Source organism: Rutilus rutilus, assembly GCF_951802725.1.
Source record: "Rutilus rutilus genome assembly, chromosome: 11".
Classification (NCBI taxonomy): Eukaryota; Metazoa; Chordata; class Actinopteri; order Cypriniformes; family Leuciscidae; genus Rutilus; species Rutilus rutilus.
Window position 1 is genome coordinate 14,760,224 of NC_140216.1, and position 22,105 is coordinate 14,782,328.

The window sequence follows — 22,105 nt, forward strand, 5'->3', positions numbered from 1 at the left end:
TCATATTATTATCTTTAGACATTTTTTCATATTAATTTAAATCTTTCTATTTTACCATGTGTATTTGTGAAAATGAGTTTGTATGCTTTGTCAATGTTAATATTCTTTTAAATATGCCAATAAAAATACTGCAGGACTTTATCAAATTATGCACAAAAAAAAAAAAAAAAAGTTTACTTTTACAAGCAGTCGCGTATTTGCAAGCTTGCTGCGGGAATCTCTTAAGCGAAAACGAGAAGTTTAAAGACATACCGTATGTCGACCGCCCGCAGAGTTTTCTGGGATTTCTAATGGTTGATGTCAAGTACACATCCGGGTACTTTCATGCATCTTATGTACAGTACTTGCGCTCATGAGTATTAGAATGGAACATCAACGGTTGATGATGACGTAGTACGAGAACACAAGGACTCAAGATCGCTTGAGAAAAGTTCAGAAACGTTCATCCTGTTCTCAACCAATGGACCTTCTCCATCCTTCTGTCCTGGAACTCTTTTAAAGAGACAACGCACAGATAAAGATGGACTCTCTTTTTAAAAAAGTTCAGAACACCTGAACTAGAGGGGGATGACTAACAATGAAAGTCATGAGGCTGCGTAAACAACACTATGAAAAAAACACTATTATTGACGACTCATCAACAATGAATAGTGATGACTCATCTTTTTTGCATAGCAATTTTTGTGCAACAAATTGACACCTAGAATGAAAATGTCCCTTACCCTACTTCCACCAGTCATGATACTTGATACATGATACATAAAAATGTTTAGCTGTCATAACACTCATGGCTTAATTTCCTTTGCCAGCCATCAACTGGTTGCAAAATAAGTAGCTGGAATAATTCATTTTGAAAGGGACTTTATTGCTTTTGTCTAAGGATACAAGATATACTCCATATGTACTGTACCACATTTGTTATCAGTCAACACTAGAGATCAGTATTAGCTGATATTGGACAGATTTACAATTGCATAAAAGTACTGATAATTTCATAACTCTGTTAAACGTAATCTTTAATAACATTTAGCAAATCTAATTTTATATCTACTTGTCACCATGTACATTAAAAGTTAAAATGCCTTAATTCTCTTAAATGTTTGTAAAATTCATTAAGACAAATTAGGGTAGAATTTTATTATCCGCCATTTATCAGTTACTGGACAACATAATAAATATTTAAATCAGGCTTATCGGTCTCGACACATTTTTCATATCATGCTTTCCTACTTTAGTCCATGTTTAAACAGGAAAAAGGAGAGAAAACTGTGCTCGTCAAACATTTCATGCAATGAAAAATATTTGGTATAGGATTTACTTTTTTTTTTTTTTTTTACTCAAAAATTGCAAGTGAATTTTAATTAAATACATCGAATTAAACAAGAGAGAGTAGAAAAACTGAAATAGTAAAACACCTGAAAAACAACAACACTTTTTTTTTTATCACAGGAACACAAATTATGCGCATATTCTGAGAATAAATAATTCATAAACAGGATTTGATTATCTCCAAAAGTGCCGTTTGTCTTGGCGGGAAAAGGCGCTATTTACGGAAGCTAACCTTTGGCCGCCGGGCAGAGGAATCAGTCTCAGGTGGGCTCTGTGTTTGAGATAAGCGGTTTTGCCCATCTCTATTATTCAAAAAGCCTGGAGCTGCCAGTGGTTCTTCTTCCATAACCACTGAGCATTTTCTCTGCCAGTAAAACAGATGCTTGAGTCGAGACTGGTGGGCCATTCAGAGGAACAACAGTAGTGATTGTGACTATCGGATGACCTTATCTACATTTGGCAGGAACTTCAGTTTTTGCTCAACATGGCAAAGGCCAGTTCATAACTGCGGTCCACCAGACAGATGTTATCGCTCAATCATTATGAAGCTAGACGATTACCATCGCAGAGAAAAGACAGGCTTGAATTTTGCCACCAAAAAACATGATTATTTATGATACACTGCAGTAAAAACGCTGTAAAGGCGCATAAAACACAAAATAGACACAAAAACCAATTACATACACAAGCATGACTGAAATATGAAAGCTGTGACAGAGGATATAAATCGAGTTAGATTTTTCACATTAAATGTATGGAAACAAGCAATGTGAACACTCTCTAGACATCTCCTTTTACGTTCCACAAAATAAATAAATAAAAAGTCATTCAGGTTTGGAACGACATGAGGGTTAGAAAATAATGCCAAACCTGTTGTTTTTGGGTGCAAAACTACCATCCAATACACACTGAAACGGAAACTAAAACTGAAAGAACTTCACGGAAATCCGTCAAAATAAAAGTTAGGTTTAACTTCAAGAAATTATGACTAAAATATATCACTACTGTATAAAATGTATTTCTCAAAGTGATAATAATAATATTATTATTTCTAAGGAATATCATACAACCAAGATATTTTTTCATCCATGTTTTAAACTTATACTGTTCTGATGTGTGCAAAATGCAATGTTTTGTTGTAAATTAATGGTTCTACTTTCATTTGTGTACATTTTAAAAGCTTGATTAAATTGTTAAAGTTTATATGAATTTAAATTGAATCATAAAACACAGCATCTCGAACAATAAAATGGAAAATACAGAATTTAGTGAAAAATAAAATGGATTTCATGGGGCCCATGATATTAAAAAAGATCTACTCTGTGGAGTTTAATTGTGAACAAACAAGTTGTTTACATTCATTCTCAAGGTCTAACAAATATGTGGAAAGCATTTCCTTTCCCATTAATAGTTAATTAATATCTTGATCAATTTTGATATCGTATGATTTGGAAAAAAAATATTGTGATAATATTTTTGACCATATGGCCCAGCCCTAGACTAAAGTTAGAGAGTTGTGAGTTGAACTGCAACTAAATACATAGTCATTGTGATTTTAATGGTTTTTCCTCCTAACCCGGCAGTATCTCAGTGAACATTATTTTTTATTCACAAAGAAAATGTGCTATTCACTCCATTAATTGAATGTGAAAAATGAGCTTGCTCCATGGAGGGAAAAGATTTAAAATCAGACTTTAATGAAAATTACATTTCTCCATCACGAAGCAACGAACACAAAGAGTTTAGATATGGAGTGTTTCCATGGCATCAAATCCTGCTACATTGCCATTTCCTGCCAATTTTAAGGAAATTGGCAGGCCAACTTATTAGAACACTGTGGACTGACAAACTTTATACTGCTCCCAAGTGAAACTAATGGCAATTAAGGCAAATGTATGTGCTTTCTCTGAAAGATGAAACCGAGGGGTTCTCTGAGTTGAAACTTTTTGTTTAAAGAGCTAATGTAATTATGGTAAAGACTAGACTAAACTGTATGGAGTAGGAGGATGTTGCACACAAATGCTGTCACCCCTGTTACACAATACAAAAATAACAGAGCAAAAGAGCTTTGCTAATGGTGGAAAGAGTTGCTGTCATTCAGCCTTTCATTTCCATCCTAATGAACAGACACATGGCTAATAGCTAATGATTTATATATCATCTTTATGTACATCAGTTGTCACTTTAAATCAAGGCCAAGACACTGTGGTGAGAAACCAATCCAAATGCAATGCACTGACGGACCAAGCTGTATCATAATTCATAACAGGAAATGTGTGATGTAAAAATAAACTTTAACACTGACAAACTCGACTGCAAAGTGGATTACTGTAGGCAAATACAAGCTAATGTTCAATGACAAATGGAATGAACCCTAATAAAAAAAAAACGGGCCGCAGACGAAACTGAGTGTTGCAAACATCTGGTGCCAAAACCCAGCAAACTCTTCCAAAAATCCAAGTCCAAGTTTTTTTTAACTTGTTCAACCTGACTTGAGAAGCAAAAATTACAACTCCAAAACAAATAAGGGATTTGTCATTGAGAAAGCAATAAGTACAAAAACCTTTACCATTTTCTGATTTCACTGAAATGTTTCTCAATGGAAATGGTAAAAAAGGAAGAACACGAGGAAAACTCAGCTGAGAAAACCAGGTTCTTCTGAGAAGCTGTAATCACTGGATGCAGGACATCCTGAAGCCAAACAGACAGTCTGAGACACTCAAATAACTTATTTTTCTCCTTCACTCATCTCATTGTTCACCGCTCTGAACTCCTAACGATTACACTACTGCATTCATTCAGTTGACACAGGCGGTAGATACAACGCTGTGGGCTCTGAGTCACTGCTAATGACTGCTGGAGAGCAGAGAAACTAGATAAAGTAGGACAGGTCTAATATTCCAGTGGAAAATTGGTTGCAGTATGAGCCATATGATAAAAGACTAGCATGTTTTTCTGTCCGTATAGCTCCTCCAGACAAGAGCAGGCCGGCCCAGAAAGCAGCTCCTCACACATGCTGATCTGACAACATCCTGCCGACTACACTAATGTCGGACAGAAGTCTGGGCAGCGGGTGGGGCATTTGTGCTTGGACAGGAGGATGTAAGAGGACGTGACCCCACCTTCTGCTAGATATCTGCTTCCAGACATTGCCATGACAACTGGCAGTGCTATTTGCTGAAGACAGTGGCAATTTCGGGAGTACAAGGGCCTGCTGGAGATCGGGCACAGCAGTGTGTTGCTAATCAACTCTCACACCACTGAAGCAAGAGGTTTAAGAGGCCAATTTTGTGCGTATTATAGGTTCTATTATACAGTATGCGTGAGTTTCGCCAATTTGAAAACAAAATTCTAATTTCCCTAATTTTACTAGTACTGGAGATTCATTACCTGAACATGTTCCCTGTTACAGAGACGTCTTCTCTGGTTGATGTTTGGGCAGTTTCCTCAACAACAGTGGCAAGTGGCGAAACGTGATCTGATGAAGCCTTCTGCTTGCTCGAGGGGGGCCTCTCTTCCTCATCCTCCTCCTCTGCCTCCATCCTTTCCTCTTTCCCTTTTCCATCGCTTTCATTGTCACTCTCCTCCCCGAGCATGTCATCCACCTGCCCAAAAGAGGAGTTCAATGCACAATTAAAGGATCTGTTTATACAACAGAACTAGACAAGGTTTGCCATATAACAAATTAAGTTATCCTGCACATTTATTTTATTTATATACTGGCAAAAAGTCAATTTAGCTCAAGACCATTTTCCGCTCTATCCAACTCATACTTAAATAAGGTGTTTTTATTGCTTCCAAATCTTCAAGACTTCTATGTAAAACAGCCTCTTTGCATGTGAAATAAGTAACACGCAACAATAAGCCTCTTAAAAAAAAAAAAAAAAAAACACATTACATTGTGAGATTACCAGAAATTAAGGGGTAAGACTATACGTAGAAAAGATTCATACCACACCATCCAGAGAGAGAGAGAGAGAGAGAGAGAGAGAGAGAGAGAGAGAGAGAGAGAGAGAGAGAGAGAGAGAGAGAGAGAGAGAGAGAGAGAGAGAGAGAGAGAGAGAGAGAGAGAGAGAGAGAGAGAGAGAGAGAGAGAGAGTCAAAAAGATTATATAAAAATGTAATATAAATTAAAGAATATGGTCCAAATTTAAGATAAATTTCAACTTACACAAATTAAGGTGAAATTAAGAAATGTACATATCTTTTTCTTTTACTACCTTAGTTATTCACAGAAATTAGTGTTAAATTAAACATTTAAAAACCTATTCTTTCACTTTTCTGGGTCAAAAATGACAGCGAACAGCCATAGTTTGAACATTTTTAAACAGCCTAAGAGGGTTAGCCTTGAACTTCTATCCTTCTAAAAAGTTATTCAACATGTTAATATGGAATTTCACAAGTTAATATTTATATCAGATAGTTAAGCCACTTAGTTTGGTCAGGGGTTTTGACCTACGAAAGTAACGATGCGTGTTCATAATAGATAGAACTCTTCCAAAAAATGAATGTCTCATGATATGACCCATTTAACGTGTATGAATGTTAGCACTCAAGTGTTTAGCCTTGGTCTGAGCTTTCACTGATACATGTTAGTGCTTTCATAAAGGCAGACCAGGGGGCTCAGATCACCCCAATTATTCTTAGCAAGAGTTGTTAGACAGGCACTGGCAAAAATGATCAGCAACTTCACATACGACTGATCTCTCAGCTAGCCCAGTGTAATTGCTCTCTCCTCCTCAAACACACACACCATCTCTCCCCTTCCTTTTATTATTAGAGTGAATGGAGCATCTGAAAAAGCCTGAAGGAATATGCCGAAGCCCCGTACACAGGTTATAAATGAGCTCAAGGAAGGGTGCTTAAAAAAAATAGACCCACAGAACTTTTTCCAGTTTAATCTGACAGATAAGCATAATGAGGGGGGGAAACATTTAATTAAAAGTAGATTTTTTGTGAGGAGTGTTATCTAGAAGCATCTTAGTAGATGGAACAATCCCCAGGCACCCATGGGATGCAATTATGAAGGGCACGATACCAAATCTAAAAAGTGAATTAAAGTCATACTTTACAGCAAATTCTAATGTTGAAGGAGTCATTTACTTTGCCTTTTCTTCATCAGACGAAAGGTCAAGGCCAGGATTATTGCACCGATCACTAATATTTTATATGATAAATTCTAATAACACACACAAATTACAGATTTAGTGCATTCATATTTTGTTCAAACTAGAGAATTGTGTCAAATGCCTGGTATAAATCTCTCTCTCTCTCTCTCTCTCTCTCTCTCTCACACACAAAATGTTTTTTGCCACTAATTTGAATTTGTGTGACAAAAAAACAATTAAGGATGGGACTTAATGGATTATATCCATTGACTGGATAGTGAAATATAAGCGACACTGCTCACTTCCGAGGAGACTTTTTGAACAGAACATGGAAATTGAAGGTTAAATTCACCCTCAAGAGAATCTCAACATATTCAAATGTTAATGTTTTTTTTTTCAAACATTTTGTAATAAGTTGTTAATGCCATTAACATTACATTAATGTTAACTAGCTTTAAAATGACTGAATAACCCATTGGCACGAATTAAAAAACCCTGTATCAATCCACAACAACCAGTACTGGCTATTGGTTTACATTATTTATTCCACCTAGGCTACGTCAGCCAAGAAGCATAATGCTTTTTAGAGGTGGTGCATGTTATTACATCTCAAATGTGCACCAACAAATCATGCATAATAAAAACAGCAATGTGTATTCAGAAATAAATAGGCTCAATTTTGATTTCATGTTTAATTTAACTTACTACCACCACTGTAAAACCTCTTCAGCTGAACTTAGTTCATAATATACAATATCCCATCAGACAAGCACATTCAAAAGAGATTTCTAAAGCTCACTCAATCACTCAGAAGTCAAATGACATTTAAACACGGCCCCTACTCTATTTGCATGGCTTCTCACTATGGGTGTCGTAATATACGGGTATTTGACGATACCCTTGATTTTTAAAAACTGAAATATTGATATCATGTTAATGCTACACATATGATATTGTAAATAATTTAGCACCATTAACTATCTGGTTGACACTCTAATATAATAGATAATGGTATTGCACCTTAAAACGCTATTTCTCACCCGTTATAAACCGAAAAATAGAAAACAGTGTGTGTAGCTACTACTGCCGAATACTGCTGGATAACATGTAATAAAAATCTGATATTGTGACAGCCCTACTTCTCGCTACTTACAAATACATAAATCATCCACAGTCCACATTCACTAAAAACAAGAATAGCATCCAAATAAAGCAAAAGCCAGTGATCAAACAGATCAGCACCTCTAATGTGACCTAGTGCTGCAGTAATGCAAAGCCATAAATAAGCGAGGAAAGTGATAGGGCAAACAGATGGAGCAAAGAGAGAGGCAATTCCCCAAAAGCCCCATCACACAGATGCAAAATCATTAGCTTGTTAACACAGCATTTTGCTGGCTTCACCACGGCATGAAATGTGGTATAAATGCACTGCGATTCTCTCTGAAGGGTGCTAAGGCAGTTGGATTCTCATTATTGAGGTCTAATCTGACAGCAAATTTGTGCCAAAACATATGGAGTTAAACATACAACTTGCATTAGTCATAAAAAAGCAAACGTTACATGGAAGATTTGGATTTGAATACTGGCTCTAGGCTGCCATTACCAGAACATATTTAGGTGAGGCACCCACATAATTTGGGGGCGTTATATTAAAACGTTTCATCACAGTATAATTACACAAAGATGCATGACTCTATAAAGATTAAGGTCATTGCCTTTCAGAAAACCTCATTATACAAATACAAACAAATAATCTTTCAAATGCATATGCTTCCACCTTTGCTTTGTTGGAACATTATGACTTAGCAGATTCCGGTAAGCCATGGTCTACATAAACAGGTGTAAAATCATAAATTGTGAAAGCGCAAAGCTGAAAACATTCTTTATGACAGAAACACAGCATCAGGGTGCTAGTAGCTTTAACTTTTGGGTCAGTCAGCCTAACAGCAGACATTTTTCAATCAAAGTAACTGGGAAACAGTATTACATGTCTTTGCTAGGGAGCCTTATATGTTGGCAAAGTACGAAATCAAAGCCTTTCACTTCGTATGGGTCACAAAACAAACTGTCAGCGTCATTCACAAGTCAATAAAAGCAGAAACCCACCAAGTCAATGAAATGTCCCCAATTCACTGTCAGGCAGAGAGATATTGGGGATGTGGTGGTGGCTGTTTGCCAAGGGAGCTTTTTTTTAATATTTCAAAATTTACTTTCAGACACTAGACTCTGACAAGAGTGCAATCAAACATAGATCTGTAAAGTTTAAAAACCTCACTTATATTACATGTCTTCTCCACCTTGAGTTTGGTCTTTGATAAAAATGTCTCACAGTGACAGAACAGCAATGATAATCTTGTTCTTGGGATGGAAAAGCAGAATAAAAAGATAAGCTCACATTAATGCTGTCATAATTTCTAGTGGGAAAGGTTATTAATCACTAAAATTTGTCTCAATGAGCTGCTAGTTTATATGATGATAGGCCTGCACAAATCAAACAACATTTCCCATGATTCTCTGTGAGAGTTCACAAAGGGTAAAATAGATAAAGCTCTTCACAATATTGCAAAGTACTAAAAGTCAGGCTTTGTTATTAAGTTAAAAAGAGAAAAAATTGGCACATTTGGAAACATCATATTTCATTCTAACAAAAACCATATTATAATTACAATTACAAACCACTTCATGATTACAACATCCGTGTTTGTAAGCATGAACTTCCCAGAAGGATGTCGGCATCTTTTAAGAACACTAACGTGATGTCGAGGGAACAGGAAGCTCTCCAGCACACTGTGGATTTCTCTCTCTCATTTTCAGCTCAGCAAGGAGTCAAGCACTGATATATTAAAAAAGGTAATTCAATTACATGTCTCATCACTCTTTCTGGGTAAATGCATTACATGCTGTCTGCGACTGTTTAAGGCGGCTGCTTAAGAGGGCCACCAGAATCACCACAGCTCCATGCTGACACATGGCTGGAGTAAAGTTGGTATATTTGAGATCGCTGCTGTGCTCTCAACCGAGGTCGCACTCAAAGTCTCTGCTCAGATGTGGCCACGGCAAATCACTGTGGTAAAAATGAAGTAAAAATAAGAAATATCCCAGCAATTAGCACATTTGCTCCTTGTCAAGCTGTGATCTTTAGTGCTTGCTTTAGATGTTTGCGAGTGTAATGTGATGGGGATGAGGGTCAGCACCTCCAAATCTGAATCCATGGTTCTCGGATGGAAAAGGGTGGACTGCCAACCTTGAGTAGGGACTGAGTTGCTTTCCTGAGGTGAGGAGGTTTTGTTCACGAGGACAGGTCAGGGAATGACGTCGATAGGAAAATCAGTGTGCCGGCTGCAGTATGTAGAAGATGAAGAGGGAGATAAGACTGAGGGCAAAGCTCTCAATTAACCATTCAATGCATGTTCCGACACTCACTTGTTGTCATAAACTTTGGGTAGTGACTGAAAGGACAAGATTGCTGGTACAAGCCTCACCACAAGGAGTCTGGACTAGGACACAAGGTGCGAAGCTCTGACAGACGGGAGAGACTTGGAGAAGAATCGCCACTTCTCAGTGTCAAAAGGAGCCAGTTGAAGTGGTTTTTGGGGGGGCATTCTGGATGGCTTTCTGGGGAGGTGTTCCCGGCCTGTCCAATTGGGAAGAGACCCAGGAGCAGACCCAGGATGCGCTGGAGAGATTACATTTCATAACTGGCCAGGGAACATTTTGGGATCCCCAATTAGGAGCTGTAGGAATTTGCAAGGGAAAGAACATGTGGGCAGGCCTATTTAGCTTGCTGCCACCACAACTCAGTCCCAGATAAGCAGCAGAAGAATGAATGAATGAATGCTGAGCTGTGGTGTTTGTGTAGGAAATCCAGGTTCTATTCTTGTCCATGTTGAATTCTGGGGTCTTTTTCTCTTCCTGTCACCAAGATTTAACACTTGTAATCATAAATATATGGCAACACGTGACCATCTGACACAGGCTTCATGCCTGTCAGCATGTCGGATGAGGGGTGCCTAATTAGTATGAGCATATAACACTAGCTATTAAGGGGTGAAAAAAAGTTCACAAGTACGTTTTTGTACTGCCTTATAACTCATATATTCCAATTGAGTTTGACTCTGAAAAAAGGTCTGGATGAGACTGACAAGGGTGTCTGGCAAGACAGCATAACTTAAAATTTCCAAAACCAGTGGAAGACTAATGCATGACTACCCTCACTTCCATATGCACATATCTTGCAGAAAACAAATTAGTGAAGACATTTCTTTGCCCGGAGCATGAGGGCATAAAGGCTTAAAATGAATGTGGTGCAGAGTGTCAAATAGGGGGCCATGCAGATTTGCCTGCCAAAGCCTCGCATCCAAATAACTGTCACCCCCACTAATTTGGAATGGAATTTTTCATAATATGGCAGCTGTCTGGGTGAAAACATGAAGGTTGACTGGGAGAGTTTCACAAAGTGCCGCTGGAGAGGAAAAAGCATTTGGACACATTACATTATTCATAACCTATAAGGTAAAAGATATTGCATGAACTCAGTCATGCTATGTAAAGTTCCCCAACACCAAATGTTAAAAGTCACCTCAAGGCTGAAGTCGAGCTGACTTACTGTACAGCCCATCACAGCACAGATGAATTATTTATTACAGCTCCAGTGAAATATACAGCACATATTTGGTAATATCTCAGGTGTCCACACAGCAGTTTCTCACTATAAAAGACGAACACCAAGAGCTTGAAAGAAGTCTCAGGAGAGAGAATATGATGGAGCTCCTGCTACATTGAGAGCTATGAACTGTAATATGAGGCTTACATGCATCATTTATTTTAACACAACCAATCTAAGATAATATTGGTCTCCTTAAGAGACCAATATTATAATAAATCTTAATCTGACCAATAAATCTTTTTTTCTTTTTTTTGACGGAAAATGTGTATCATTCAAAAGATTAAACCTAAATAAAAACATCACAATATATTAACAATGCTCGAACAATATTTTTAAAAAGAAAAATCTATAAAGAATATGATTGTTTTAAATAATCAAATCATAGCCAGGCATTTACCTGAATCTAAACAGTGAATGAACACTGGTAAACTGAAACACTTTGCTAGCGGGTTAATAAAAAAAATAAAAAAATAAATCACCCTAACACACTCATCAGAAATACCCACAACATAAAGATCTTCCATCTACACAAAATGACACAAATGCACAAGTGAACACAGTTAAATGGCTAGTCTGAAGGTATAAGTCTCTCTTTCCGTAGCACACTAAAACATGGAGAAGATTGTAATTATTATGAAGATGAAATACTCCAAGGCATTCACATGGTGAAGTAAAATGCCTTTAATTAACTGGGCTAAATCATTAAAAACGGTTTAAAGTGTAGATCTACGTGTTTCGGCAACACAGCCTTTTTCAGGACCCCGTGTAGCCGAAACGCGAAGATCTACACTTTTAACTGTTTTTAATAATTTAGCTCAGCTATGTAAAGCCTTTTTACTTCACCACATGAGTGCCTTGGAGTATTTCATCTTCATAATTTGATGTCTAACTCCGGTTTATCCAACGAGCTATTTTTTTTTCATTATTACTACAATTCTATTATATATATTATATATATGCATGCATGCACACACACACACGGATGGGTTTCAGCATTCAGCACATCCACTAAAACACGGCATATTTATTGCAATATTACCAATAGAAAAGAGCAGAGAAGGTCATCTATTATTTCATCACTGTTTGCCGTGTGAAAGAACACTCACAATGAGACAAGGTCGAGGGAAAGTACACTGCACTCAACTGAGAGCACAATCAACCTTGGTACCCCATTCAGTGGCCTGGAATTGGAAATATATGAGGCAGTTCAGGTGAGGTTTTGGAAGTGTGAAAAAATAGAGGATGTTACATAAATCTTCTGGGCATAGAGTTTGTTTATCTGGTGCAATTTGCTGGAGAGACAAGACTAAGTTATTGAGCCTGGACTCATGGTCAGGTTTACAAATTCTCTTTTGTTTGAACAAAGGTCTGATGTGAACTGGCGGGGTTGGCTGCAACAGGGAAAGCTATTGAGCCGAGCCAAGCCAAGTGTATTGGGCCGATTTAAGCCATACATGGCAACAGTGAAGCCTTAGGAATAGAAGAAAAGAAGAACACCAACTTCATTGTTTTTTTTTAAAAGTGTATGTTCAGCCCTCCATGTGGAATATTTTAGGGCTTCTACATCTCACAATAAAATCTTCAGAAAAATCATTCTCTTTGAAGCCACAAGCTCAAGCTGTGTCTTCTGTGTATGCTATGAGCATATGTGGGATAAATGGAGAGCTTCAGTACGCCCTACAGAGACAGCGGCATAAAGACCTTTAGATCTTCAGCAAGACCTGAAGCAGCACTGCAAACATTCAGGCCATCAGGTTTATGATTCTGGTCACGTTTCTATTAAAAGCCTAACAGCTTTGTCCACAGAATAATAAAAAGAACACGAGTACGACTAACAGAATTTAGCAAATGGATCACAATTCAGTGTTTTTTCTCTTGCCAGTGGGTGTGCAACTTCACGTGGAAAAATTGGATATACACATATCTCTAAGACATGCACACATAAAATTAACATTGCATGTCCATACAAAAACCCCTACAGACAATTCACATATAAAGTTTAATAATCACGTTAATCCATATCGTGAATCCTGATTTTCCACACCCCAAATTTAAGGGCTCTTAAAATGATCATTTCAGATATTTAAGACTTTAATATTGACCTATATTGATCAAATGGCATTTACGATATTAAGACTTTAAGGACACGCAGGAACCGCCTTACACAAAGCTATAGTGTGTCTTTAAAAGATTTATTATAATGTTTATTATAAATTATGGTAACATTTTACTTAAAGCCTTTATGTATAATGCATTATAAAGGTATTCATAATGTGCATTATAATGCATTATATCTTGTCATAAATAATTGTAGCCAAGGTTAAAGGGACTGTGTGTAGGAATTTCTCCCATCTAGTGGTGAAATTGTATTTTGCATTCAAACGAATAATGCTCTCCAGCGCCTCACTTTTTCAAATGCGCGTTGCATCTACGGTAGCCGTTATGTACCAAAAAGCTATGACAGGATGTCTTATAATAGCACTTCGAGTTTTTCTTCGGGTGAACAGGTTTGTTATTTAAAACAAACTGAAACTTGAAACAACGAAAAAAAGAACGTTACAGTATGAATTACTGACTGTGAAAAACATTAACTATGGTAATTAGTAGTAATGCCTTCTTTACTTGTTATATTTTTTGAAGTACGTGCATTGTTAGATATCATCATCATCAGAGCCTTCTCTACTTTACTCAATAGCTGCTATTCATCAAAGAGCCTGTTTAACTTTTAACTATAAATGTTCTACTGTCTATATAATAAAGTACACAACCAAGCAATGAAAAAAAAAAGCTTGTAATTATGACCGTAACATTGACTTACCTGTCGAGAAGAAAGCAGGCAACTTCAGGGTCTCTTTTGAAAGCTTTCTCCTGCATTAGCTATCCCGACATTAACCCTGGTTTTTGTAATCTCCGGTCACGTTTCCTTTTACGGCCTATTTTGGACTTTTTCAACGACGAGGACTCATCCTGTGACTCAGCATATGTATGAATGAACGGTGTATAAATAACTGTGCAGTGCATCCTTTTAAACTTGCCGCGGCAGTGACAAGCGCCTCTCACTGCTCTGCGCCTCCGCTTCTGCTGGCTTCAGTCACGTGACGCTGGTTCTGAACGAAAACGCGTTGTGGAAACACGTTGGCCTAGTACTTTTTGTCCCTCTCTGCTATTATAGTTTTTCAAGATGGCGGAACTACATGGAAGCCTCCGTGGACCTACCCGTCCCATGTATATAAAGATAATAAATTCTTCGTTTACGAGGATTAGTCTGATCATTGGCATAGGTATTTGTACACCATTGATGGCATATTTATTAATAAAAATATTGATTTTAGATAATAAAATACCTAAAAAGCTACACATAGTCCCTTTAAAATGCATTATATTTGCTGATTCCCTACTACATCTGAAATTGGTTGTTTGTCATGTGTTTTAATGGATTATACTTTCTAAAGGTGTAACATGAGTATTACAATGTACTATAACTGTGGTTACAATTATTTATGATATCATACAATGCATTATAAGGTGCATTACAAGGCATTAAACATACTTTTACAATGTATTATATTTAAAAGCTTAGTTTTACCATTATTATTATTATTATTAATTCAAATTATAATGGAATTTAATGCATAGATCAGGGGGCAGGATTAACTTTTTATTTCTAGTTAATTTGATCATTCATTTAAAAATTTATGATGAACTGACAACATTGATTGTGGATATTTGATACAACACCCAGCTCAAGAAAAGAGCACAAACATTGCTAAAGTTTTTTCGGGTTTGAAACAACATTAGAGAGAATAATGACACCATTTTCTCATTTTGAGAAGAATGTCATAACAGGGACATGTGAGCCAAGTCACACCATCAGACATCACATCTGACCCTCAATTTCATTTCTGAAACTGTTCTGAACAAATCCAGATCAGAACACTAAGACCAAAGCAGTTTTAATATCGTAAACTGAATCTATGATGGAAATAAATAGATGACAAAAATAAACCTAGACCAAACAATTTTGCTCAGCATTGATAGCTGAAAAATGTAAAGAGCTGAGAGACCGAGAAAAAGAGATTCCAATCTTCTTCCATGTTGCTCAAAATGACAACTTGAGAGGATAATTTCATTCCTGTCTGGAAATCAGGCTTTTCAATTAGAAACAGTAGAGCTTTGGCTTGAGGAGAGATGACGGCATTGATGACAATGGCAACGATGATTACAGAAGCACACAGTGACCTGAGTGACAATGTGCACTGTTCCACAGAGCTTCCTGACCGATGCTTGAGACATCCTGACATTTTCAACACTTTCAGCTACAGTGAAAAGGACATTTTTGTCACTTAAATGTGGTGGAAGATAAGATAAAACTAAAGAATAGGCAAATATGTATATTATGAACATCATAAATATTCATAAAAAAGTGATTAGTTGTTTCATAATAGTGTCTCAGAGCTGCAATAAGAAAGACATTTTAAACAAGACTTGAGTTGACCGTGGTTGAGCACCGCTGAACTAACAAAAGGGAACAGTGAGAGGGATCGCCGTGGCATTTGCGGAGTCCTTGACGTCGTAATGCAATGTGATGTGTGGCCAGTGCTCAAGATCAGATTCACATATGAATCGTGATTCTATCTTCTATCGATTTGCATCGATGTACAAATTTCAAATATAAATTTTCTAAAGGGTTACATTTCTTTATCTTCGCAATACTAAAAGTTACTAACACGGAGTGTTATTAATCACAAGCCGCGAATAAGGACACGCGGTGCTCGCGCTGACAGACACACAGCATACGAATCGAAATTCAGTTTTCTTTCACAGCTTTTTGTGCTTGCAAGGTCAAATACACAAACAAATATACCAAAATGCACATCGTGTTGAGTATCCATGTAAACAGTCTGTTATGTCCTACGCAAACGTAAACAGTTGAGAAAATCAGATGTGCAACAGTATATTAGATCCATACATTTATTCTTCAAGGTAAAGCTTTTATTGTTAATATAAAAAATAAATCACACAATGCCTTTGACTGAATCACTTTTGTATCTTCAATATGAATCAATTTATATTTACTACTGTACCTGAAAAACCTAAGTTTATTTAATGTATATATTCTTTTCTACTGTATTTGTCCTATTTTATGTAATTTGCTTCTTTGTTCCTATTTAAATTAGGGCTGTCAAAAGATTAATCGCGATTAATCGCATCCAAAATAAAAGTTTGTGTTTACATAATATATGTGTGTGTACTGTGTATAATTATTTTGTATATATCAATACACACACATGCTTGTATATATTTAAGAAAAATGTGTAATTTATATATAAAAAAATTATATTTATATATAATATAAATTATATATAAATATATACAGTATATGTATGCAAATATTTCTTAAATATATACATGCATGTGTGTGTATTGATATATACAAAATAATTATACACAGTACACACACATATATTATGTAAACACAAACTTTTATTTTGGATGTGATTAATCGCGATTAATCTTTTGACAGCCCTAATTTAAATATCAAAAATAAAATAAAATTGCCTGCCTTGCTTTGTTGCAAAAGCCTGCCAGTCATGTGAGTAATGATTGCAGTCAGCTTAATAATAATGGTTTGACTAAAATGGGGGGAAAAAAAGAAAAAGAAAATTTTCAAGGTACACATTTAATTCAGTGAAATTTCTTTGTCCAAAACTGTCTACAGCAGTCAAATAGGAAAAGTAAAACAAAACAGTAAACTAGAATCAAATCTATGCGTATATCGAATCGAAAAATTGATTTCAATCGAATTGTGAGGTACCGAAAAATTCCCACCCCTACTGCCAAAGTTAACTAAATCTCACTTACGTTCATTGATAAATAATGCACATAGATGCTCTTAATTGACAATTCATTTAGGGAACCCAGTGGCCAAAATGGACACCAAATTAACCAAATGCAAATTAAAATGGTGTAAATCTGCAGTTAGCTTGGAGCAGTTTAAAAAAAAATTGTATAGAAATGTAAGAAAAAAACAGCTAAATATTCCTATTGTCATAAAACATTATAAAAACAATGCAAAACACAATTTCATGACTGGTAAGAAAAATTTATGGCTGGTCATTTCTTTTCACCCACCATTGGACCCTTATCAGACTGGACTTGTACGGTGGAATTTAATCATCAAGAAATACATATTTTCTTCAAAGATGTTAAATGGCTAGTTTACCTAAAAATAAAAAGTCTGTCATCAATTACTCATCCAAACCTAAATGTATTTATTGACGCACATACATAGATCTATCAAATATGGTCACTGGCAGCTCAAACATGTTTTCACGATGCGATAACAAACCTCATTGATCCTTGTGCTTCAAGTGCACGTTTGAGCTCCTGGCTCCCATTTACCATATTTAATGTGCTCTATGTATGCGTATTGCTCAATGTTTATATGTAAATAAAAGCCTAAATTAAATCTGCTCATCACTTTTTGAAGTTTTTGTTGCATGGACTCAATAAAGGGACAGAAATCTCTCTAATTTCTTTTAACATATCTTCAGTTGTGTTTCGAATATGAATAAGTGTTTTTTGGTTTGGAGCGACATGACGGTGAAAAATTGACAATTTTTATTTTTGGGTGAACTAAGATTTTAATGTCATAATTTTGCCATTAATAATTAATAATAATGCAGGACAAAAGAACTCAATTCTCTGAAGAAATACATGTTGTTTTGGACGCAGCTTGCTAAATAAAATTAGAGGCACTTGTGGGTGTACAGGGCATCTTTGAACAGCCTGTGATAGAAAAGCCATTACCTGTAATCAAATTTCAGAATCACTGGACACAAACAGACCTCTATTATCAAATCACTGCTGACTGGACCATAGTGATAAAACAAGGAAAGAAGCCGTGTCTTCGAAAAACAGCACATTACATAAAGATATAGTTCTGGGAACTATTTTTCTGAGAGAAGAGAAGAAAAGGCAAAGGCTGGTATGAAAGCATTTCACAGCTGATGTAATTTCTAATAAGGTATATATATATATATATATGTACATCAGCAGTGGGTGTTTTCTGAGGCAATGGGGTGATAAAGCCTTATCGATCACACATTTCACTCTCGATGTTAACTGACGATCACAGAATCAATGCCTCCAGGTTTGTTAAAAATATTTGGTGTCAGTCTGGATAACAAGTGGGTCTCAGCCTCAGACACCACACTCACGAACTGCCTACAAAGTTCACTGCTTCTCTGATGCACATAACTCAAATTTGCAAACAATTTTCTAAATCACAAGCTCTGATTTGACTGGCTGGCATTATGCAACTTATCTATCAAGGCCACAAAACTTCAGAGCTAAGACAAACTTTGCTTCTCTAGTTACAAATAAGCAAGGTTAAAAATTACAGCTGGAGATAAAGAACCAGACATTTCAGAGCTTGAAGCTTACCTTTTCCCCAAGAAAGGCACATCTAAGTTGACATTTAAGTGAAAAGATTTAGCTCAAAGTGCATAAAAAAAAATAGCTAAAGTATTACGATGATTTATAGGCCTACTTTAAACTGTATAAACTATAATAAACAGACTATTGTGCTGACACTAGTAAAATCAATATATTGAATAATATGTTAAATAATGTTCTTAGTCTTTCCTTCCAGTGATGGAGAGGACCAGAGAGAAGCAACAAGTGTTTACTTTGGATTAAATGCCAGATATAGATTGTTGTGTAATCAAAATAACAATAATAATTGGACTTTTAATTATTTAAATAGTTTACTATTGTTGGCTACTCATTAAAAAAGAAGAGGGAGATAAAATATGCACTCTTACAGCATATTACAATATAAAAACCATTAAATAAACATTGTCAACCATCCATATTTGATTTATTTAATTTAATCACAGCCTCAATAATCACATTAGGCCTAACACCTAATTTTTCCATTCCCAAATTTAAGACCTCTCAAAATGATGTCATCTGTTATACCATATAAAATATTTAAGAGTTATGACCTTAAATTACATCAAACGAAATTTTAGACCCACAGATACTTTATTCACACATATGCTCCTATTTTAAAGTTTGCACACATAATTTTAGTGGCAAATGCGAGTGAAACCCTGCATTTGACAAGCTCTACTACTTCACTTTATACTTACTTTCCTGCCACTTCATGCACTACTGCATCATGCAAATAAGAACTTCCCGTGACAATTACATTCCTCAGCTCCACATCCAACCTCATTTCAGAGCTTGACTACTGCAACACCCTCCTTACCAGCCTGAATCTACCATACGTTCCCATGAGTGCAGACACAATGATTGTTTTGAATGTATAGAAATATCTTTATATCTCTCAGGTCTCTGCACTGACTAATGGTTTGGATAATATTCACTTTATGACACTGCTCCTGCCATTCCGTCCTCACAGGCCTAACAATTGACCCCCATTAGGCACTATAATCAGCCAAGCATCTTTTCACATAAAGGATTCCTGTAGGTTCAGGCTGAGTACTTTCTCCATCGTGAACCTCAAAGGTTGAACTAACAAGATTAAGACCGTTTCTCGTCATGTGTAGATATTTATTGCTTTTTCATGTCATAATGTCACTTTGTTATGCAAAAAAAAACACACAAAATGTGCTATAAATATAATGTAACATTTTAAAATGTTTGATTCCTGTGATGGCAAAGAAGCCACTACTCCAGTCTTCAGTGTCACATGATCCTTCAGAAAATCTATTTAAAATGCTAATCTGCTGCTCAAGAAACGTTTCTTATTATCAGTGTTGAAAACCGTTTTATTTCAGGATTATTCAATGAGTAGAAATTAACACTGAAATTGAATTGAAATAGTAATCTTCTGTAACATTATAAATCACTATTCATTTTGATTCAATTAATATGTTCTTGATGAATAAAAGATTTCTGAAGGATCATGTGACACTGGAGTCTGAGTAATGTCTGCTGTGCCATCACAGGAATACATTACATTTTAAAATATATTTAAATAGGATACAGTTATTTTAAATTGTAATAATATTTCACAATATTACCGTTTTTACTGTATTGTTGATCAAATAAATGCAGCCTTGCTGAGCAAAATAATTCTTTCAAAAACATTTAAAAATCTTATTGACCATGTTTGAGTCCAATTGAGCTTTCAAAACAGCCTTCAGTTCGCACTCATCCTGGATGAATCTGAAAGCATGTGACGTGTATCCATCACATCAAATAAGAACCACTTACTCTCAGTGAATCATAAAAACGGTTACCAAGAAGGCTTTTAAAAAGTTAAAGCAATGTTGCTCTTAAAACTCCTGAGACGAGTATAAATCTGTATCGTCTATTATATCCACTGGTTTTGTATCGTACAATTATCATCAGCTATAATTATGCACTGCTGCCCTATATGGCCCTCTAATGTCACTCTGTAATGCAATACATCCTACAGTTGCAAAAATGGCCCGTATTCTTGACAACTTAAGTGCTGCGTGTGAAGTGGGTGGGTTTATGGAATCATTTATATAAAACCATTGCTTAATTACATGAAAGTGAATATATTTTGAGGAAATCATGCATATGGATACAGACCTTTAACACCCAGCATGCATGACTTCAATGACAATGCATTTGTTATTCCAGGTTTGAGGTTCCATGAAAGTACTTAATTTGCATTTTAAAACATTTCAAAGTGACAAAAAAAATATAGTGCAACTCTGATGGCATAATGCAGGGAAAAAAATTAGATGATTAGTTTTTTGTTGCTGAGAGGGCAAAGGAGAATTTGGCGAACATTTGGAGCAAAGTGAATTTAACGCCCCTCGGTTTTAACTTTCAGCATTTACTCACTGAAGAGAGTTTTTCCAAAGAAGAGGCAGAGTTGAAGTGGAGATAAAGGGCAAAAGACAGAGAAGACAGCGTTCTAATTTCTCAACTTGTTAGCACTTAACGTGGTGCTAGCAGTGGTGAGGCGGGTCCTAATGAAAGCTGAGGTGTGAAATGTGCAACGAGGCTGATAACACTGAACTAGAACTGCAATCAAACACACTTCATCACACAAAGAACGGACTCACAATAACAAATATACCAGCTCACTCCTGCTTTCAGAGTATGGCACGACTCGCATCACAGACACAAACACAATGTGACAAGGTTCACACAGACACACACACACCAGACTCACAAAAAAAGCAGCAAGAAATGTCTCAGGCGTTGTATTAATCTCAAAGCCACAATTGTCTGAGAGCTCACCAATCCGTGGTGCCACAAAAGAGATAAACAACAATATGAGCTAGATTTTTACATTTTTACAAAAATGTGAGTGGCAGAAACTAAACTCACCACTGCAATATTTGGGATTTGTGGGTGGCTGCCAGGCCATTGTTATGCAGTTGCTAAGGTATTCTAAAGGTTGATAGGGTGTTGCTTTATACTATATACACCCACAGCGTATATTTATTTGATAGCAAACCTCCAAAATAAAAGTTTAACATTTGAAAATAAAGGAATTAAGATGTTAATATTTATATTGTAATTTTCATGTCATAATTTTAATCCCAATAAAATCATAACTATTTTATCGTTATAATTAACGGGTAAAAAATACAATGGGAATGTGTGTTTTTTTTAACTGGTGACTATGACGATTGAAAGGAAAAAAGCTCACCACTAAACCGCTACTGCTTTTCCGCTATTTCCGTTCTCATGCAAGAGACAGTGATTGACCAGTGCAATATGGGATTCTATTGCGAACAGATTTCAACTAACCGTTTTAGCTTATTTTTGAGAAAACCAGACGGCTACGTAAGGTATTGCATGGCTGTGGCAGATTGCCCGACTGGAGCTGGTGTTCAAACTTTCTTTCCATATCTCCTTGTAGACTTTTTTTTTTCTTTTTTTTTTACTTAAAGTCCACAAACATCACCAGGCCTAATGTGCAAAATCCCTTTTCACATGTGGGATGCCTTGGGTAAACTCCACACTAGTTTGGGTAAACTCCATC

The 22,105-nt window shown here is 36.2% G+C and overlaps 1 protein-coding gene across 1 annotated transcript in view; it reads right to left on the bottom strand.

Annotated features, from left to right (window-relative positions):
- Positions 1-22,105, bottom strand: part of ctdp1 (CTD (carboxy-terminal domain, RNA polymerase II, polypeptide A) phosphatase, subunit 1) — a 102,790-nt gene that overhangs the window by 38,871 nt on the left and 41,814 nt on the right. The window contains exon 12 of the mRNA XM_084423436.1: positions 4,720-4,934. Coding sequence (XP_084279562.1) covers positions 4,720-4,934 — 215 coding nt within the window. The remainder of the gene's footprint in view (positions 1-4,719; positions 4,935-22,105) is intronic.